Source organism: Triticum dicoccoides, chromosome 7A, assembly GCF_002162155.2.
Source record: "Triticum dicoccoides isolate Atlit2015 ecotype Zavitan chromosome 7A, WEW_v2.0, whole genome shotgun sequence".
Lineage (NCBI taxonomy): Eukaryota > Viridiplantae > Streptophyta > Magnoliopsida > Poales > Poaceae > Triticum > Triticum dicoccoides.
In genome coordinates, this window is record NC_041392.1 from 727767316 (window position 1) to 727785339 (window position 18024).

The 18024-nt window shown below is 47.4% G+C and overlaps 4 protein-coding genes across 6 annotated transcripts; all 4 read right to left on the reverse strand.

Annotated features, from left to right (window-relative positions):
* Positions 1-582: 582 nt before the first annotated feature.
* LOC119334249 (zinc finger protein 7-like) lies at positions 583-4269 on the reverse strand. Of its 3 annotated transcripts, none has more exons than XM_037606851.1 (2): positions 3849-4269; positions 583-898 (listed from the first exon to the last, which is right to left on the reverse strand). In XM_037606851.1, the coding sequence occupies exon 1, from the start codon at positions 4188-4190 to the stop codon at positions 3852-3854; it is 339 nt and encodes a 112-aa protein (XP_037462748.1). In that variant the 5' UTR covers positions 4191-4269; the 3' UTR covers positions 583-898; positions 3849-3851. The 3 variants fall into 3 exon arrangements, with proteins under 3 accessions (XP_037462748.1, XP_037462747.1, XP_037462746.1); XM_037606850.1 differs by lacking the exon at positions 583-898 and adding an exon at positions 2799-3079; XM_037606849.1 differs by lacking the exon at positions 583-898 and adding an exon at positions 2800-3099.
* Positions 1605-2381, reverse strand: LOC119334069. The gene is made up of 2 exons (XM_037606732.1): positions 2262-2381; positions 1605-1964 (listed from the first exon to the last, which is right to left on the reverse strand). Exons 1-2 carry the CDS (start codon positions 2379-2381, stop codon positions 1605-1607), a joined length of 480 nt encoding a protein of 159 aa, XP_037462629.1.
* Positions 4270-8572: 4303 nt separating the features above from the next.
* LOC119328267 (zinc finger protein 3-like) lies at positions 8573-9085 on the reverse strand. Its single transcript, XM_037601281.1, has one exon. It carries the CDS (start codon positions 9083-9085, stop codon positions 8747-8749), a length of 339 nt encoding a protein of 112 aa, XP_037457178.1. The 3' UTR covers positions 8573-8746.
* Positions 9086-13476: 4391 nt separating this feature from the next.
* Positions 13477-14068, reverse strand: LOC119328273 (zinc finger protein 7-like). Its single transcript, XM_037601288.1, has one exon. The coding sequence runs from the start codon at positions 13987-13989 to the stop codon at positions 13651-13653; it is 339 nt and encodes a 112-aa protein (XP_037457185.1). The 5' UTR covers positions 13990-14068; the 3' UTR covers positions 13477-13650.
* Positions 14069-18024: the final 3956 nt, after the last annotated feature.

An 18024-nucleotide genomic window follows, 5' to 3' on the forward strand; every position in this document is an offset into this window, starting at 1 on the left:
TGAGACTTGATTGAGCTATTTGTGTTATTCTTTTGCCATATATCATATGACACTTAGATTAGGCAGATTTTTTTCAAATTGTGCACACCCTTCATTTTTTCCCTGGGTCCGCCACTGCTCGTAAATATATAGAGCTAATCAAGGAGGATGTTCAGGTCCAGGTTCATGAACATCGCGGATGATGCGTTATCTATACCTATGTATGACCTGGCTGATGACATTATACTTTTTATGGAACATGATTTGATGCGATGAAACTATTTTAAAACATGCTTTAATCTTCTCTGAACACCTTTCATGTCTTAAAAATAACTTCCGCAAGAGGGAACTGTTTGGCTTTTGCGTGATCTCATTTCCTTTCAAATACTATTGCATTCCAATCAGTAGTCGTAGACTACGACATAGCGAGATTAAAGACACACAGAAGTTCAAGATATCTCTTTGCAGTTGAAGATCCAAAAATGGGAGGCTGCCTAGCTAGTCCCCTATTTCATGATACCCTTACTAGAGATCCTTAATTGGGCGTGGAAATATTTAGACTTTTTTCGATAAAGGGCGATTTTATTATCTGAAATGTAGCATCAAGCGGATACAAAGTATTATGAGTAACACCCGGCCTCTGCATAACTAGGATGCACACGGCCCAATATGAAGGTCTGACAAAAATTGATGAAAAAAAACCGACAAATCGGCAACAGTAGAGCCCTATAGACCGACACTATGCCTATGTCGATGGAGGTGGTGGATCGATCCGAAGGTTATGTTGCCACCCATGTTGGAAACAACCCTCCATAGCCACCTGCTTCAATCGCATACAGACCGCCTTGAACAGCGGTTGGTTCTCCGGTCGTTGTAACATAGACCACATACGTAGCAATTGCGTACACCGGAAAATAACCTGTAGAGGAGATGCATTTCTTCCATTAAAAACAAAATCATTTGTACATAGCCAAAGCGACCAAATTAAGGCATACGCTCCCACCCTTATTAGCGTTTTGAACCTATTTGAAATACCGTCCAACCAATGACAAAAAATATTGGCAACAGTTGTGGGCGGATACAAATTTGACGCTATTTGGATGACTGACCACGTAGAACGTGCAAACTTGCATTGGAAAAGGATGTGTTTGATTGTCTCGTCATGAGTACAAAAACAACACTTCTTACTCCCTTATCAGTTGCGTCGTGCGAGATTGTCTTTGGTTAACACAACCCCCTACGAAGATACCACATGAAAATTTTCACTTTTAGTGGAATCTTGGACTTCCAAATTTTCTTGTTAGACTTAGTTTGATGTAGATATTTCTCACAAAGTAACTAGCACCCAATGGCATACAATCCGGCGATATGTGATATTTTGTGTCATCTCAAGGACGAGGAAGGTCGACGGATTTAATACCAAGACCTTCAAAACAAAATCAACTATAAGATCTGCTGAGAGTAAAATACGCCCAATATGAGCTTGAAAGAAAACGGTTGACCAAATTGGTTGTATGCATCCGTAGATATAGAAACCTTTCTTTTTACGAATCAAAGTAGCTAGACACTGACGTACCTAGCGGGAAATAAGATGAATCTTCTTCATATATTAGCTGATCGATAGGTTATAGCCGGAGAGACAAGTCCACCTCGTGGCCGCGCTCCGAAGAGCTCCCGCCTTCATTGCCGCCTGAGGGGTCTTCCTGCTTCCGTACAGAATCAGCAACAGCCTTCCCAGCTTTCCTCACCGCGGACACCGAACATAAGACGTCCTGTGCCTGCATCACCGCCGCGACTGCGCGGTCCTGCCTGCGCCTGGCGGCGCGCTCATGCTTGTGCGTGTTCTGGTGGCCGCGGAGCGCCTGCGAACTGCGGAACTTGCGGTCACAGTAGACGCAGAGGAAGAAGCCGTCCGGTGTGCCAGGCGCCGGCACCATGGTGGTCAATGTGAGCTCTAGGCCGAGCTGTGCTCGCTCCTGGCTGGTCTATGGCCTTGTGTCGTATATGGTTTCTGTGTGCATGAGCTAAGCTAAGCCAAGCGCACATCCTGACGGCCTAATTGCACTTGGCACTGTTCTCCCGGGTGAGGTGAGGTCTAGACCAGGGAAACAAAGACGACGGCTTGACGCAGCTAGTTTTGTATACGGCCGGTATTAGGTCACAGAGATTCCGTGTACTCGGCTGATTGGCTTAGGGCATGTACCATGCCTGATCGGGGGGACTAGAAGCTTTGTACTAGGACTTATTAATTAGCATTCGTTTGGCACAAAGTAAGCACTCACCAAGATTCCGATGAAAACCCGTGTGTTAGGCTTAACGGAAACGAACGCCACATTGTCGCCAGCTTGCTCATCAGACTCTCTTTCCCTCGCCACGGCGGCTGAGCCATTCAGCCACCACATCGTCCATCCCGTCCCTGTCCTGCTTCCTCCAGGCTAGCCGCCGTTTAGCTTTACTTTTCATTAGCAAGGGGTAAACTACACACCATATGGCCTTTAGCTAGAACATCTACTTGCCACACCCTGTGCCATTTACACTACCAACTGCGTTTTGCTCGTAAAATCGATTTTTTTTTTGCAACGGCATTAGTATTTATACATCTGACCTTAGTGTTATCGTTTTTTATGTTGAGAAACAGGGTCATATTAGGCTTAATTTTTTTAGGGTCATTTTTGCCTTAACTTCAGGACTCAAATTTTGGGTTTTCCCCCTTGTGTTGTTGCGACATGCTTTCTAGAAACCAACCGTGTGTGAGCAGGCAATGAGTATAACCATGTGAAGTGATGTTATGCCGCGAGTTGCTGCAGGAATTGAGATATCAGGAATTTTAAAAAAAATATTTTTAGTCCATCAGCTCGAACAGCTGGATTGAAACCCAATGGTCGTGGCTTCTTCCTGCAGACAAACTACACCCTTGTCCTAGTCCCCTGGCTCTCCCCCGCCAATGACACCACGGTGAGCTGTGTTGTCCCCGCCTCCAGTGATGGCCTAGCGAGTCATGGACGATGATGCCATGGAAAGCTACATCATCCTTTTCTTGAGCCCGGGCGCTATCTAATCTTGGTGACATCACACGACCGCGCTTCGCCACCCGTGACACCTGCAACCCACTCCAATTTTCTGTAACACAATATGTTACTGTAACATAGCGCTTTCCGAGAAAGGATGAGTATACAAGGTAATAAATGAAGCCATCTATGATATTACTACTATGTTACTTTGCACTATGAAGGTAGTAACTTAGACTAGTATCATATGTATGGCACTAGTATAAATTACTCCCCACTATGACCAGCCTCATGAGAATTAGCCTGAGAATTAAGGTGGCAATAATAACAAAAATTGACGGTTGTTTTGTTCGGTGTTATTTGGCTATTTTGTATGGATGAAATTATTCTTTGTCGAGAATGAGGCGCAAGAGATGCATGGCAACTTCTACTCTTGGATTATCTTATTTTAATTATGCGTCCTACTACTCTATTTTCAACACCAAATTTTTGTGATGTTCTTATTCTAGATTCCTAATGGGTAGGAAACTTTAAATTTATATAGATCTTGATTTTGTTTAGAATATAGTTAGCATAACAATCATATATACAAGCTGGCCGGAGAAATTGGGGATTTTGTGTTATCCCAAGGAGCGGCAAGGTCTAGAGATTTAATTCCAATACTTAAAAATAATTAGTACTAAGAGCCGATGAATTCAAAGCATGCCCAACATGAGCTTTTTTTCATAGTATATATACCCAACTGGATATTGGAACAAAGAGTTCACGCCAAATAGCCGGACTATGATGTACGGAGTACGTACCTAGCACTGGAAATAAGGGGTGTGGAGCAAGGATTTTAGCAGAGATCATTAGGCCGACCTGTTACAGACGGAGAGACAAGTCCAGCTCGGGGTCGCTCTCCCGGCAGCTGCTGCCGTCCTTGTGCGCCATGACACCACCAGCAGGCTCCTCCGGCATTCGAGCAGCAGCCTTCCTGGCAGGGGAGGGGCGCATCGCGGCGGCGGCATCCCGGCGTCGCTTAGCGACGGCGCGCTCTTGCTTGTGCGCGTTTTGGTGGCCGCCGAGTGCCTGCGAGGTGCGGAACCTGCGGTAGCAGTAGACGCAGAGGAAAAAGCCTGCCTCCGCCGGCACCACACCCACGTCGGCGGCCAGGGTGAGCTCGAGGCTGAGCTCGGCCTGCGCGCTGCTCGCTTGCTCCATTGTGCTTGCTCCTGGTGGTTGTGTGTCGTATTCGCATATGGCTGTGTGTGTGAATGTGAGCTGAGCTAGCTAGCCTAAAATCTTGGAAGCACAAATGGGGTGTGGTGCTAATTGCGCTTGGCACTGTTCTCGGCGATGAGGTCCAGGGCGGCGACGTATGGCCCGCCCGCGGTATCAGCTGCTCAGCTTGTACCCGTCTGATTGGGGTAGGCCGTCACTGATGTACCCTTGTTGCAGTATACTGTCCGGTCCTCTTTCATAGTTTCGAATTTTGAAGCAACTGGCTAGAGCTTGAAGTAAATATGGTATCCGAATAAAAAAGTCTTGATTTTAAAACCCTACCAATGCAGTATTAAAATAAAAAGATTTTACAGCCTACATCAATCCCACATCTAAGAACTAAAACTACCTAGAAGTGAGGTGATTGTTGAAATACATTGTCCGCCTTTTTTCATCAGTTCAGACTGATGAATGAGCTGGTTATGTGTATAAATTTACAAACAAGATGTTCAGGGTTCAAGACCCAGTAAATGCAACCAAAAAATTGCGGCCTGCACCTGCTTCTGCTGTCCATTTCATAAACATGAAAGGAACTAGGGAAAGGTTAAACTTTTCCTGTCGATGCACATGAGGTGTTCACGCACTAACACTTTTGTTCGTTGCACGTTCGACAAGCCATCAAACAGAGCATATCTAAATCAGATTAAAATCCAAGTGGAAGGATCATTTCATACCACTCTTCTCGAATACATACATGTAGTGCATGTTCAAGGCATGACCATCGTGTTGATCATCCACTTCATCCCAATTAATTGCAGAATTGATGTTTAGAGCATCTCTAATAGATGTCCTATTTCAGGGTACAAGAGATGTTGTAAATAAAATTTGGGGCATCAAAATGTGATTTTTTTTGGGCACCAAAAAGGATCCGTCTCAAACAAACATCCAAACCACTTGATAAGATTACACACTTCAATACGAACTCCCAAACATTCGTAGTTTTCAAGATGCAACAATTTAAACATCGAACCATTCAAATTTTAAAATAGTACTCCAGCGCACATACTACTCATCATTACCATCGTCAGGCGTGTGTTGACAGTGTTACAAAGCGCCATGGTCTCTTCCTTAGAGGTATTAAAAGCCTCACTCTCGTCGCCATCCTCACTCTTGTCGTCATCCTCGCTCTCGTCATCGGACTCGATCTTGATCACCCTATAGGGGGCAGCATCATCCTCCATCATGCTCTCCGCCTTATTGAGCTCATTGTCCCTCTAGAACCACACCGCCTCCGCCTGCACGAGGTGCAGATTTTCCGCAGAGAACCTCTCCATCGCCGTCTCATTGCTCTCACGGGTGTCCTTCTGCTCAAGAACTGTGCGGGTGCCCTCTTCGTCGCGCAGGATGCAATGTTCATAAGTGGACCGATGAACTCCAATAGGTGATGTCGAAGGCGCATGCAGTGAGCCGCGCCAATGAGAAGGTGCCGAGCCAATGGCGCTGGCTATTGCACTGTAGGTCGGCTCCATAGTGGACGGAGTCCTGCAGATGAACGCCGGTAATCCAGTCTTGTTGTTTGATGCGTGTTTCGGCGGCATAGGTATGGTGGCCATGGCAGAAAATTGGAAGAGGGGGTGCGGCGGTGCAGCACGAAGCGATGACGGTAGCAGCATGATCTGGTCGTCGGGGCGATACGACTCAAGGACGGTGAAATGGGGTGATGCAAAGGCGGGGCGACCGGTTGGAAGAGGGAGGCGATGGATCCATGCGGCGAGGTGGTGCAGCGTTGGCGGGGGTGGCCGGATCTGGCCGGATTTGGTGTGGCGGCGGTGACACTGGAGAGTTTGCGGTTGCGGGAGGCTGCAGGAAGGTTTCGGATGAGGCTTTTGGGCTGCATGCGGCTCTTTTTTTGTTTGCAGCTGCTGCGTGACTGCCATATATTTGCAGACGGCGCTGCCATTTTGTTGGGCTACCATAAAAACGTTCTTGCAAAATTTACTACAAGGGGGGCAGTTGGAACGGCTTTTGCGGCTCCGAATGCCTAAAAACGGTTGTACCCTAAAACATATAGCTATCGGAGATGCTCATATGTTTGCTATTGCATGTACGTGAGTAGGGAGGGGAGAGCACGGAAGTGGGAGGTACGTTGAGGCTGTTCGGTTCATTTCATTAGTTTCGTAGACAGATTTCTAAGTTTCAAAAATCATGGTGGTAAGGAACTTTTGTCCTCCAAATACATGGCTTGCTGAAACGCGGCTTGAAATGTAAGAGATGGCTTTGGATAGCTGCCTCTCGCATCCTTGTCTGCGGACTGATCCCTCAGTCTATGAACATTGGCGGACCTAGAGGGTGTGCCGGGTGTGCCGTGGCACACCCAGCATTTTCCAGATATTTTTTACTATATGTCATCTTTTCCTTATTTTGTTGGTTTTACAGTACTATAACTAATTCATCTGAAGCCGTACACGTATATTTAAATCTAGCAAACCATAGAAGCAGCTTGGATTTTTCTACTATCAGCACTACGTGTGTGTCCAGCCAAAGAGTCCTATAGATACATGAGCCCGGAAGAAGCTAGCTAGATCAATTCCATCGATCAATTCAACGAAAACTCTAGGGGCGACTCGTGTAGATTGCAAACAAAAAAAAAGGAAAAAAATAGGATTCTTGAATCTACCACGTTATTTTTCGAGACAATTTCGATCTACCACGGGATATTTCCAACGTTTCTTTTTGCAAAAAGGATCAACTCAATTATAAAGATTAATCGGAAGTACAAAACACCTCAAGCGTAATAAAAATTACATCGAGGTCCATGGACCACCGAATGACCAGCCGCCGCCAGAACGAGCCGCCGCTATCGCCGCTCCCTACCGGAGCCGGTCTGACCTTGTCAATGACAGCTGGGAAGTATTCATGCACGTGCCCCTAAGGACAAGCGCCCCAGAGCCGCAGTCATCGCCGTTGAATCCTTTAATAGATCTGAAGAACCTGACACCAAATATCGCCGTTGCGTGCGCACGTCAAGAAAACCTAACCTCGCCGCCCCGAGAAACTGGCAGGGATCTACGCCGGAGCTCCGTCTAATCCGTCCCAACGGACAAACTTGAGGAGGGTCGTAGCCCGGAAGACTGACTCGATGAAGAAGCACCGCCATACGTCCAAACGCCGCCCCTGCGAGGACTAAAATCATACCTATCTATTAGTGAGATTCGAGACACGAGAAATCCCCTCCCCTCCACCGGCTGCCGGAGCGGCGGGCGAAGGGGAGGCAAATCCACGGACTCGCCGGTGAAGATCGAAGGAAGGAAGGCTTTCCCTAATCGCCTTGCGAGAGGGGAAAGAAAATCTAGGTATAACAAGATTTGATATTTTCAACGTTGACCCATAAATTTTCTCCCGCATTCGTCCATGGACAAATCAGGATCGGTCCATGGACACAAATGCGGGAGCCAGCCATCCAAACCTAATCACCCGTCTCGACTGCTCGTCTGTGTTTTGGACATCGCCGCTCCCCGTTCTTCCCTCCTCTCGGCCGCTCGCATTGTCGCCCGGTCCCTTCCCCTCCTTTCTCCACCGGCCATCCGCCCCGAAATGCTTGCCATTGACCAGCTGGATGCATGGATCACCCGCATCAGTTGCCCTCTAGTCCGTGAAAATAGGACATTGCAGTCCATTTAAGCCCACATTCTTGTTTGTTTAATGACATAAAAACTATTTATCCTTTGAACAGAACAACCGCCACCATTTTGTTGTAATTGTTGGACACCTCTTGTTTTGTTGTACTTGCATAACTCAAGACAAAGAGGATTGGTAATATTATGTCCATTTTGTTGAAAACATGAGTTCAAATAAAGAAGGTTGCAGCTGAAGGGCAAACCAAAGGTATTCTTGTGTCTCTTTCATAATTATTTGTATTGTAATTTTGCAAATTTGAAATTATTTACTGAAACGTAATATTGTGAGACTTGATTGAGCTATTTGTGTTATTCTTTTGCCATATATGATATGACACTTAGATTAGGCAGAGTTTTTTCAAATTGTGCACACCCTTCATTTTTTCCCTGGGTCCGCCACTGTCTATGAACATATATGGTTGTCTAATTTTTGGGTCACGAGCTCAACAGTCGCCGCCGGCGTACAGTGTGCCGATAGGTCAGGTCGTGAGAAGGTGGAACCACTGATCCAACCACGTCGGTCTCAGTGTAGATGAGTGGTAAGCTTTCACCAGAGGTTGCTCGGATGGGTGACAGTTTTAGCAACGTGCCTCTTTTTTTTTCATGGACCTGCCGGAGAAATTGGGGATTTTGTGTTATCCCAAGGAGCAGCAAGGTCTAGAGATTTAATTCCAATACTTAAAAATAATTAGTACTAAGAGCCGATGAATTCAAAGCATGCTCAACATGAGCTTTTTTTCATAGTATATATACCCAACTGGATATTGGAACAAAGAGTTCACGCCAAATAGCCGGACTATGATGTACGGAGTACGTACCTAGCACTGGAAATAAGGGGTGTGGAGCAAGGATTTTAGCAGAGATCATTCGGCCGACCTGTTACAGACGGAGAGACAAGTCCAGCTCGGGGTCGCTCTCCCGGCAGCTGCTGCCGTCCTTGTGCGCCATGACACCACCAGCAGGCTCCTCCGGCATTCGAGCAGCAGCCTTCCTGGCAGGGGAGGGGCGCATCGCGGCGGCGGCATCCCGGCGTCGCTTAGCGACGGCGCGCTCTTGCTTGTGCGCGTTTTGGTGGCCGCCGAGTGCCTGCGAGGTGCGGAACCTGCGGTAGCAGTAGACGCAGAGGAAAAAGCCTGCGTCCGCCGGCACCACACCCACGTCGGCGACCAGGGTGAGCTCGAGGCTGAGCTCGGCCTGCGCGCTGCTCGCTTGCTCCATTGTGCTTGCTCCTGGTGGTTGTGTGTCGTATTCGCATATGGCTGTGTGTGTGAATGTGAGCTGAGCTAGCTAGCCTAAAATCTTGGAAGCACAAATGGAGTGTGGTGCTAATTGCGCTTGGCACTGTTCTCGGCGATGAGGTCCAGGGCGGCGACGTATGGCCCGCCCGCGGTATCAGCTGCTCAGCTTGTACCCGTCTGATTGGGGTAGGCCGTCACTGATGTACCCTTGTTGCAGTATACTGTCCGGTCCTCTTTCATAGTTTCGAATTTTGAAGCAACTGGCTAGAGCTTGAAGTAAATATGGTATCCGAATAAAAAAGTCTTGATTTTAAAACCCTACCAATGCAGTATTAAAATAAAAAGATTTTGCAGCCTACATCAATCCCACATCTAAGAACTAAAACTACCTAGAAGTGAGGTGATTGTTGAAATACATTGTCCGCCTTTTTTCATCAGTTCAGACTGATGAATGAGCTGGTTATGTGTATAAATTTACAAACAAGATGTTCAGGGTTCAAGACCCAGTAAATGCAACCAAAAAGTTGCGGCCTGCACCTGCTTCTGCTGTCCATTTCATAAACATGAAAGGAACTAGGGAAAGGTTAAACTTTTCCTGTCGATGCACATGAGGTGTTCACGCACTAACACTTTTGTTCGTTGCACGTTCGACAAGCCATCAAACAGAGCATATCTAAATCAGATTAAAATCCAAGTGGAAGGATCATTTCATACCACTCTTCTCGAATACATACATGTAGTGCATGTTCAAGGCATGACCATCGTGTTGATCATCCACTTCATCCCAATTAATTGCAGAATTGATGTTTAGAGCATCTCTAATAGATGTCCTATTTCAGGGCACAAGAGATGTTGTGAATAAAATTTGGGGCATCAAAATGTGATTTTTTTTTGGGCACCAAAAAGGATCCGTCTCAAACAAACATCCAAACCACTTGATAAGATTACACACTTCAATACGAACTCCCAAACATTCGTAGTTTTCAAGATGCAACAATTTAAACATCCAACCATTCAAACTTTTAAAATAGTACTCCAGCGCACATACTACTCATCATTACCGTCGTCAGGCGTGTGTTGACAGTGTTACAAAGCGCCATGGTCTCTTCCTTAGAGGTATTAAAATCCTCACTCTCGTCGCCATCCTCACTCTTGTCGTCATCCTCGCTCTCGTCATCGGACTCGATCTTGATCACCCTATAGGGGGCAGCATCATCCTCCATCATGCGCTCCGCCTTATTGAGCTCATTGTCCCTCTAGAACCACACCGCCTCCGCCTGCACGAGGTGCAGATTTTCCGCAGAGAACCTCTCCATCGCCGTCTCATTGCTCTCACGGGTGTCCTTCTGCTCAAGAACTGTGCGGGTGCCCTCTTCGTCGCGCAGGATGCAATGTTCATAAGTGGACCGATGAACTCCAATAGGTGATGTCGAAGGCGCATGCAGTGAGCCGCGCCAATGAGAAGGTGCCGAGCCAATGGCGCTGGCTATTGCACTGTAGGTCGGCTCCATAGTGGACGGAGTCCTGCAGATGAACGCCGGTAATCCAGTCTTGTTGTTTGATGCGTGTTTCGGCGGCATAGGTATGGTGGCCGTGGCAGAAAATTGGAAGAGGGGGTGCGGCGGTGCAGCACGGAGCGATGACGGTAGCAGCATGATCTGGTCGTCGGGGCGATACGACTCAAGGACGGTGAAATGGGGTGATGCAAAGGCGGGGCGACCGGTTGGAAGAGGGAGGCGATGGATCCATGCGGCGAGGTGGTGCAGCGTTGGCGGGGGTGGCCGGATCTGGCCGGATTTGGTGTGGCGGCGGTGACACTGGAGAGTTTGCGGTTGCGGGAGGCTGCAGGAAGGTTTCGGATGAGGCTTTTGGGCTGCATGCGGCTCTTTTTTTGTTTGCAGCTGCTGCGTGACTGCCATATATTTGCAGACGGCGCTGCCATTTTGTTGGGCTACCATAAAAACGTTCTTGCAAAATTTACTACAAGGGGGGCAGTTGGAACGGCTTTTGTGGCTCCGAATGCCCTAAAAACGGTTGTACCCTAAAACATATAGCTATCGGAGATGCTCATATGTTTGCCATTGCATGTACGTGAGTAGGGAGGGGAGAGCACGGAAGTGGGAGGTACGTTGAGGCTGTTCGGTTCATTTGATTAGTTTCGTAGACAGATTTCTAAGTTTCAAAAATCATGGTGGTAAGGAACTTTTGTCCTCCAAATACATGGCTTGCTGAAACGCGGCTTGAAATGTAAGAGATGGCTTTGGATAGCTGCCTCTCGCATCCTTGTCTGCGGACTGATCCCTCAGTCTATGAACATTGGCGGACCTAGAGGGTGTGCCGGGTGTGCCGTGGCACACCCAGCATTTTCCAGATATTTTTTACTATATGTCATCTTTTCCTTATTTTGTTGGTTTTACAGTACTATAACTAATTCATCTGAAGCCGTACACGTATATTTAAATCTAGCAAACCATAGAAGCAGCTTGATTGATTTTTCTACTATCAGCACTACGTGTGTGTCCAGCCAAAGACTCCTATAGATACATGAGCCCGGAAGAAGCTAGCTAGATCAATTCCATCGATCAATTCAACGAAAACTCTAGGGGCGACTCGTGTAGATTGCAAACAAAAAAAAAGGAAAAAAAATTAGGATTCTTGAATCTACCACGTTATTTTTCGAGACAATTTCGATCTACCACGGGATATTTCCAACGTTTCTTTTTGCAAAAAGGATCAACTCAATTATAAAGATTAATCGGAAGTACAAAACACCTCAAGCGTAATAAAAATTACATCGAGGTCCATGGACCACCGAATGACCAGCCGCCGCCAGAACGAGCCGCCGCTATCGCCGCTCCCTACCGGAGCCGGTCTGACCTTGTCAATGACAGCTGGGAAGTATTCGTGCACGTGCCCCTAAGGACAAGCGCCCCAGAGCCGCAGTCATCGCCGTTGAATCCTTTAATAGATCTGAAGAACCTGACACCAAATATCGCCGTTGCGTGCGCACGTCAAGAAAACCTAACCTCGCCGCCCCGAGAAACTGGCAGGGATCTACGCCGGAGCTCCGTCTAATCCGTCCCAACGGACAAACTTGAGGAGAGTCATAGCCCGGAAGACTGACTCGATGAAGAAGCACCGCCATACGTCCAAACGCCGCCCCTGCGAGGACTAAAATCATACCTATCTATTAGTGAGATTCGAGACACGAGAAATCCCCTCCCCTCCACCGGCTGCCGGAGCGGCGGGCGAAGGGGAGGCAAATCCACGGACTCGCCGGTGAAGATCGAAGGAAGGAAGGCTTTCCCTAATCGCCTTGCGAGAGGGGAAAGAAAATCTAGGTATAACAAGATTTGATATTTTCAACGTTGACCCATAAATTTTCTCCCGCATTCGTCCATGGACAAATCAGGATCGGTCCATGGACACAAATGCGGGAGCCAGCCATCCAAACCTAATCACCCGTCTCGACTGCTCGTCTGTGTTTTGGACATCGCCGCTCCCCGTTCTTCCCTCCTCTCGGCCGCTCGCATTGTCGCCCGGTCCCTTCCCCTCCTTTCTCCACCGGCCATCCGCCCCGAAATGCTTGCCATTGACCAGCTGGATGCATGGATCACCCGCATCAGTTGCCCTCTAGTCCGTGAAAATAGGACATTGCAGTCCATTTAAGCCCACATTCTTGTTTGTTTAATGACATAAAAACTATTTATCCTTTGAACAGAACAACCGTCACCATTTTGTTGTAATTGTTGGACACCTCTTGTTTTGTTGTACTTGCATAACTCAAGACAAAGAGGATTGGTAATATTATGTCCATTTTATTGAAAACATGAGTTCAAATAAAGAAGGTTGCAGCTGAAGGGCAAACCAAAGGTATTCTTGTGTCTCTTTCATAATTATTTGTATTGTAATTTTGCAAATTTGAAATTATTTACTGAAATGTAATGTTGTGAGACTTGATTGAGCTATTTGTGTTATTCTTTTGCCATATACGATATGACACTTAGATTAGGCAGATTTTTTTCAAATTGTGCACACCCTTCATTTTTTCCCTGGGTCCGCCACTGTCTATGAACATATATGGTTGTCTAATTTTTGGGTCACGAGCTCAACAGTCGCCGCCGGCATACAGTGTGCCGATAGGTCAGGTCGTGAGAAGGTGGAACCACTGATCCAACCACGTCGGTCTCAGTGTAGATGAGTGGTAAGCTTTCACCAGAGGTAGCTCGGATGGGTGACAGTTTTAGCAACGTGCCTCTTTTTTTTTTCATGGACCTGCCGGAGAAATTGGGGATTTTGTGTTATCCCAAGGAGCAGCAAGGTCTAGAGATTTAATTCCAATACTTAAAAATAATTAGTACTAAGAGCCGATGAATTCAAAGCATGCTCAACATGAGCTTTTTTTCATAGTATATATACCCAACTGGATATTGGAACAAAGAGTTCACGCCAAATAGCCGGACTATGATGTACGGAGTACGTACCTAGCACTGGAAATAAGGGGTGTGGAGCAAGGATTTTAGCAGAGATCATTCGGCCGACCTGTTACAGACGGAGAGACAAGTCCAGCTCGGGGTCGCTCTCCCGGCAGCTGCTGCCGTCCTTGTGCGCCATGACACCACCAGCAGGCTCCTCCGGCATTCGAGCAGCAGCCTTCCTGGCAGGGGAGGGGCGCATCGCGGCGGCGGCATCCCGGCGTCGCTTAGCGACGGCGCGCTCTTGCTTGTGCGCGTTTTGGTGGCCGCCGAGTGCCTGCGAGGTGCGGAACCTACGGTAGCAGTAGACGCAGAGGAAAAAGCCTGCCTCCGCCGGCACCACACCCACGTCGGCGGCCAGGGTGAGCTCGAGGCTGAGCTCGGCCTGCGCGCTGCTCGCTTGCTCCATTGTGCTTGCTCCTGGTGGTTGTGTGTCGTATTCGCATATGGCTGTGTGTGTGAATGTGAGCTGAGCTAGCTAGCCTAAAATCTTGGAAGCACAAATGGGGTGTGGTGCTAATTGCGCTTGGCACTGTTCTCGGCGATGAGGTCCAGGGCGGCGACGTATGGCCCGCCCGCGGTATCAGCTGCTCAGCTTGTACCCGTCTGATTGGGGTAGGCCGTCACTGATGTACCCTTGTTGCAGTATACTGTCCGGTCCTCTTTCATAGTTTCGAATTTTGAAGCAACTGGCTAGAGCTTGAAGTAAATATGGTATCCGAATAAAAAAGCCTTGCTTTTAAAACCCTACCAATGCAGTATTAAAATAAAAAGATTTTGCAGCCTACATCAATCCCACATCTAAGAACTAAAACTACCTAGAAGTGAGGTGATTGTTGAAATACATTGTCCGCCTTTTTTCATCAGTTCAGACTGATGAATGAGCTGGTTATGTGTATAAATTTACAAACAAGATGTTCAGGGTTCAAGACCCAGTAAATGCAACCAAAAAGTTGCGGCCTGCACCTGCTTCTGCTGTCCATTTCATAAACATGAAAGGAACTAGGGAAAGGTTAAACTTTTCCTGTCGATGCACATGAGGTGTTCACGCACTAACACTTTTGTTCGTTGCACGTTCGACAAGCCATCAAACAGAGCATATCTAAATCAGATTAAAATCCAAGTGGAAGGATCATTTCATACCACTCTTCTCGAATACATACATGTAGTGCATGTTCAAGGCATGACCATCGTGTTGATCATCCACTTCATCCCAATTAATTGCAGAATTGATGTTTAGAGCATCTCTAATAGATGTCCTATTTCAGGGCACAAGAGATGTTGTGAATAAAATTTGGGGCATCAAAATGTGATTTTTTTTTGGGCACCAAAAAGGATCCGTCTCAAACAAACATCCAAACCACTTGATAAGATTACACACTTCAATACGAACTCCCAAACATTCGTAGTTTTCAAGATGCAACAATTTAAACATCCAACAATTCAAACTTTTAAAATAGTACTCCAGCGCACATACTACTCATCATTACCATCGTCAGGCGTGTGTTGACAGTGTTACAAAGCGCCATGGTCTCTTCCTTAGAGGTATTAAAATCCTCACTCTCGTCGCCATCCTCACTCTTGTCGTCATCCTCGCTCTCGTCATCGGACTCGATCTTGATCACCCTATAGGGGGCAGCATCATCCTCCATCATGCGCTCCGCCTTATTGAGCTCATTGTCCCTCTAGAACCACACCGCCTCCGCCTGCACGAGGTGCAGATTTTCCGCAGAGAACCTCTCCATCGCCGTCTCATTGCTCTCACGGGTGTCCTTCTGCTCAAGAACTGTGCGGGTGCCCTCTTCGTCGCGCAGGATGCAATGTTCATAAGTGGACCGATGAACTCCAATAGGTGATGTCGAAGGCGCATGCAGTGAGCCGCGCCAATGAGAAGGTGCCGAGCCAATGGCGCTGGCTATTGCACTGTAGGTCGGCTCCATAGTGGACGGAGTCCTGCAGATGAACGCCGGTAATCCAGTCTTGTTGTTTGATGCGTGTTTCGGCGGCATAGGTATGGTGGCCGTGGCAGAAAATTGGAAGAGGGGGTGCGGCGGTGCAGCACGGAGCGATGACGGTAGCAGCATGATCTGGTCGTCGGGGCGATACGACTCAAGGACGGTGAAATGGGGTGATGCAAAGGCGGGGCGACCGGTTGGAAGAGGGAGGCGATGGATCCATGTGGCGAGGTGGTGCAGCGTTGGCGGGGGTGGCCGGATCTGGCCGGATTTGGTGTGGCGGCGGTGACACTGGAGAGTTTGCGGTTGCGGGAGGCTGCAGGAAGGTTTCGGATGAGGCTTTTGGGCTGCATGCGGCTCTTTTTTTGTTTGCAGCTGCTGCGTGACTGCCATATATTTGCAGACGGCGCTGCCATTTTGTTGGGCTACCATAAAAACGTTCTTGCAAAATTTACTACAAGGGGGGCAGTTGGAACGGCTTTTGTGGCTCCGAATGCCCTAAAAACGGTTGTACCCTAAAACATATAGCTATCGGATATTCTTATGTTTGCCATTGCATGTACGTGAGTAGGGAGGGGAGAGCACGGAAGTGGGAGGTACGTTGAGGCTGTTCGGTTCATTTGATTAGTTTCGTAGACAGATTTCTAAGTTTCAAAAATAATGGTGGTAAGGAACTTTTGTCCTCCAAATACATGGCTTGCTGAAACGCGGCTTGAAATGTAAGAGATGGCTTTGGATAGCTGCCTCTCGCATCCTTGTCTGCGGACTGATCCCTCAGTCTATGAACATTGGCGGACCTAGAGGGTGTGCCGGGTGTGCCGTGGCACACCCAGCATTTTCCAGATATTTTTTACTATATGTCATCTTTTTCTTATTTTGTTGGTTTTACAGTACTATAACTAATTCATCTGAAGCCGTACACGTATATTTAAATCTAGCAAACCATAGAAGCAGCTTGATTGATTTTTCTACTATCAGCACTACGTGTGTGTCCAGCCAAAGACTCCTATAGATACATGAGCCCGGAAGAAGCTAGCTAGATCAATTCCATCGATCAATTCAACGAAAACTCTAGGGGCGACTTGTGTAGATTGCAAACAAAAAAAAAGGAAAAAAAATTAGGATTCTTGAATCTACCACGTTATTTTTCGAGACAATTTCGATCTACCACGGGATATTTCCAACGTTTCTTTTTGCAAAAAGGATCAACTCAATTATAAAGATTAATCGGAAGTACAAAACACCTCAAGCGTAATAAAAATTACATCGAGGTCCATGGACCACCGAATGACCAGCCGCCGCCAGAACGAGCCGCCGCTATCGCCGCTCCCTACCGGAGCCGGTCTGACCTTGTCAATGACAGCTGGGAAGTATTCGTGCACGTGCCCCTAAGGACAAGCGCCCCAGAGCTGCAGTCATCGCCGTTAAATCCTTTAATAGATCTGAAGAACCTGACACCAAATATCGCCGTTGCGTGCGCACGTCAAGAAAACCTAACCTCGCCGCCCCGAGAAACTGGCAGGGATCTACGCCGGAGCTCCGTCTAATCCGTCCCAACGGACAAACTTGAGGAGGGTCGTAGCCCGGAAGACTGACTCGATGAAGAAGCACCGCCATACGTCCAAACGCCGCCCCTGCGAGGACTAAAATCATACCTATCTATTAGTGAGATTCGAGACACGAGAAATCCCCTCGCCTCCACCGGCTGCCGGAGCGGCGGGCGAAGGGGAGGCAAATCCACGGACTCGCCGATGAAGATCGAAGGAAGGAAGGCTTTCCCTAATCGCCTTGCGAGAGGGGAAAGAAAATCTAGGTATAACAAGATTTGATATTTTCAACGTTGACCCATAAATTTTCTCCCGCATTCGTCCATGGACAAATCAGGATCGGTCCATGGACACAAATGCGGGAGCCAGCCATCCAAACCTAATCACCCGTCTCGACTGCTCGTCTGTGTTTTGGACATCGCCGCTCCCCGTTCTTCCCTCCTCTCGGCCGCTCGCATTGTCGCCCGGTCCCTTCCCCTCCTTTCTCCACCGGCCATCCGCCCCGAAATGCTTGCCATTGACCAGCTGGATGCATGGATCACCCGCATCAGTTGCCCTCTAGTCCGTGAAAATAGGACATTGCAGTCCATTTAAGCCCACATTCTTGTTTGTTTAATGACATAAAAACTATTTATCCTTTGAACAGAACAACCGTCACCATTTTGTTGTAATTGTTGGACACCTCTTGTTTTGTTGTACTTGCATAACTCAAGACAAAGAGGATTGGTAATATTATGTCCATTTTGTTGAAAACATGAGTTCAAATAAAGAAGGTTGCAGCTGAAGGGCAAACCAAAGGTATTCTTGTGTCTCTTTCATAATTATTTGTATTGTAATTTTGCAAATTTGAAATTATTTACTGAAACGTAATATTGTGAGACTTGATTGAGCTATTTGTGTTATTCTTTTGCCATATACGATATGACACTTAGATTAGGCAGA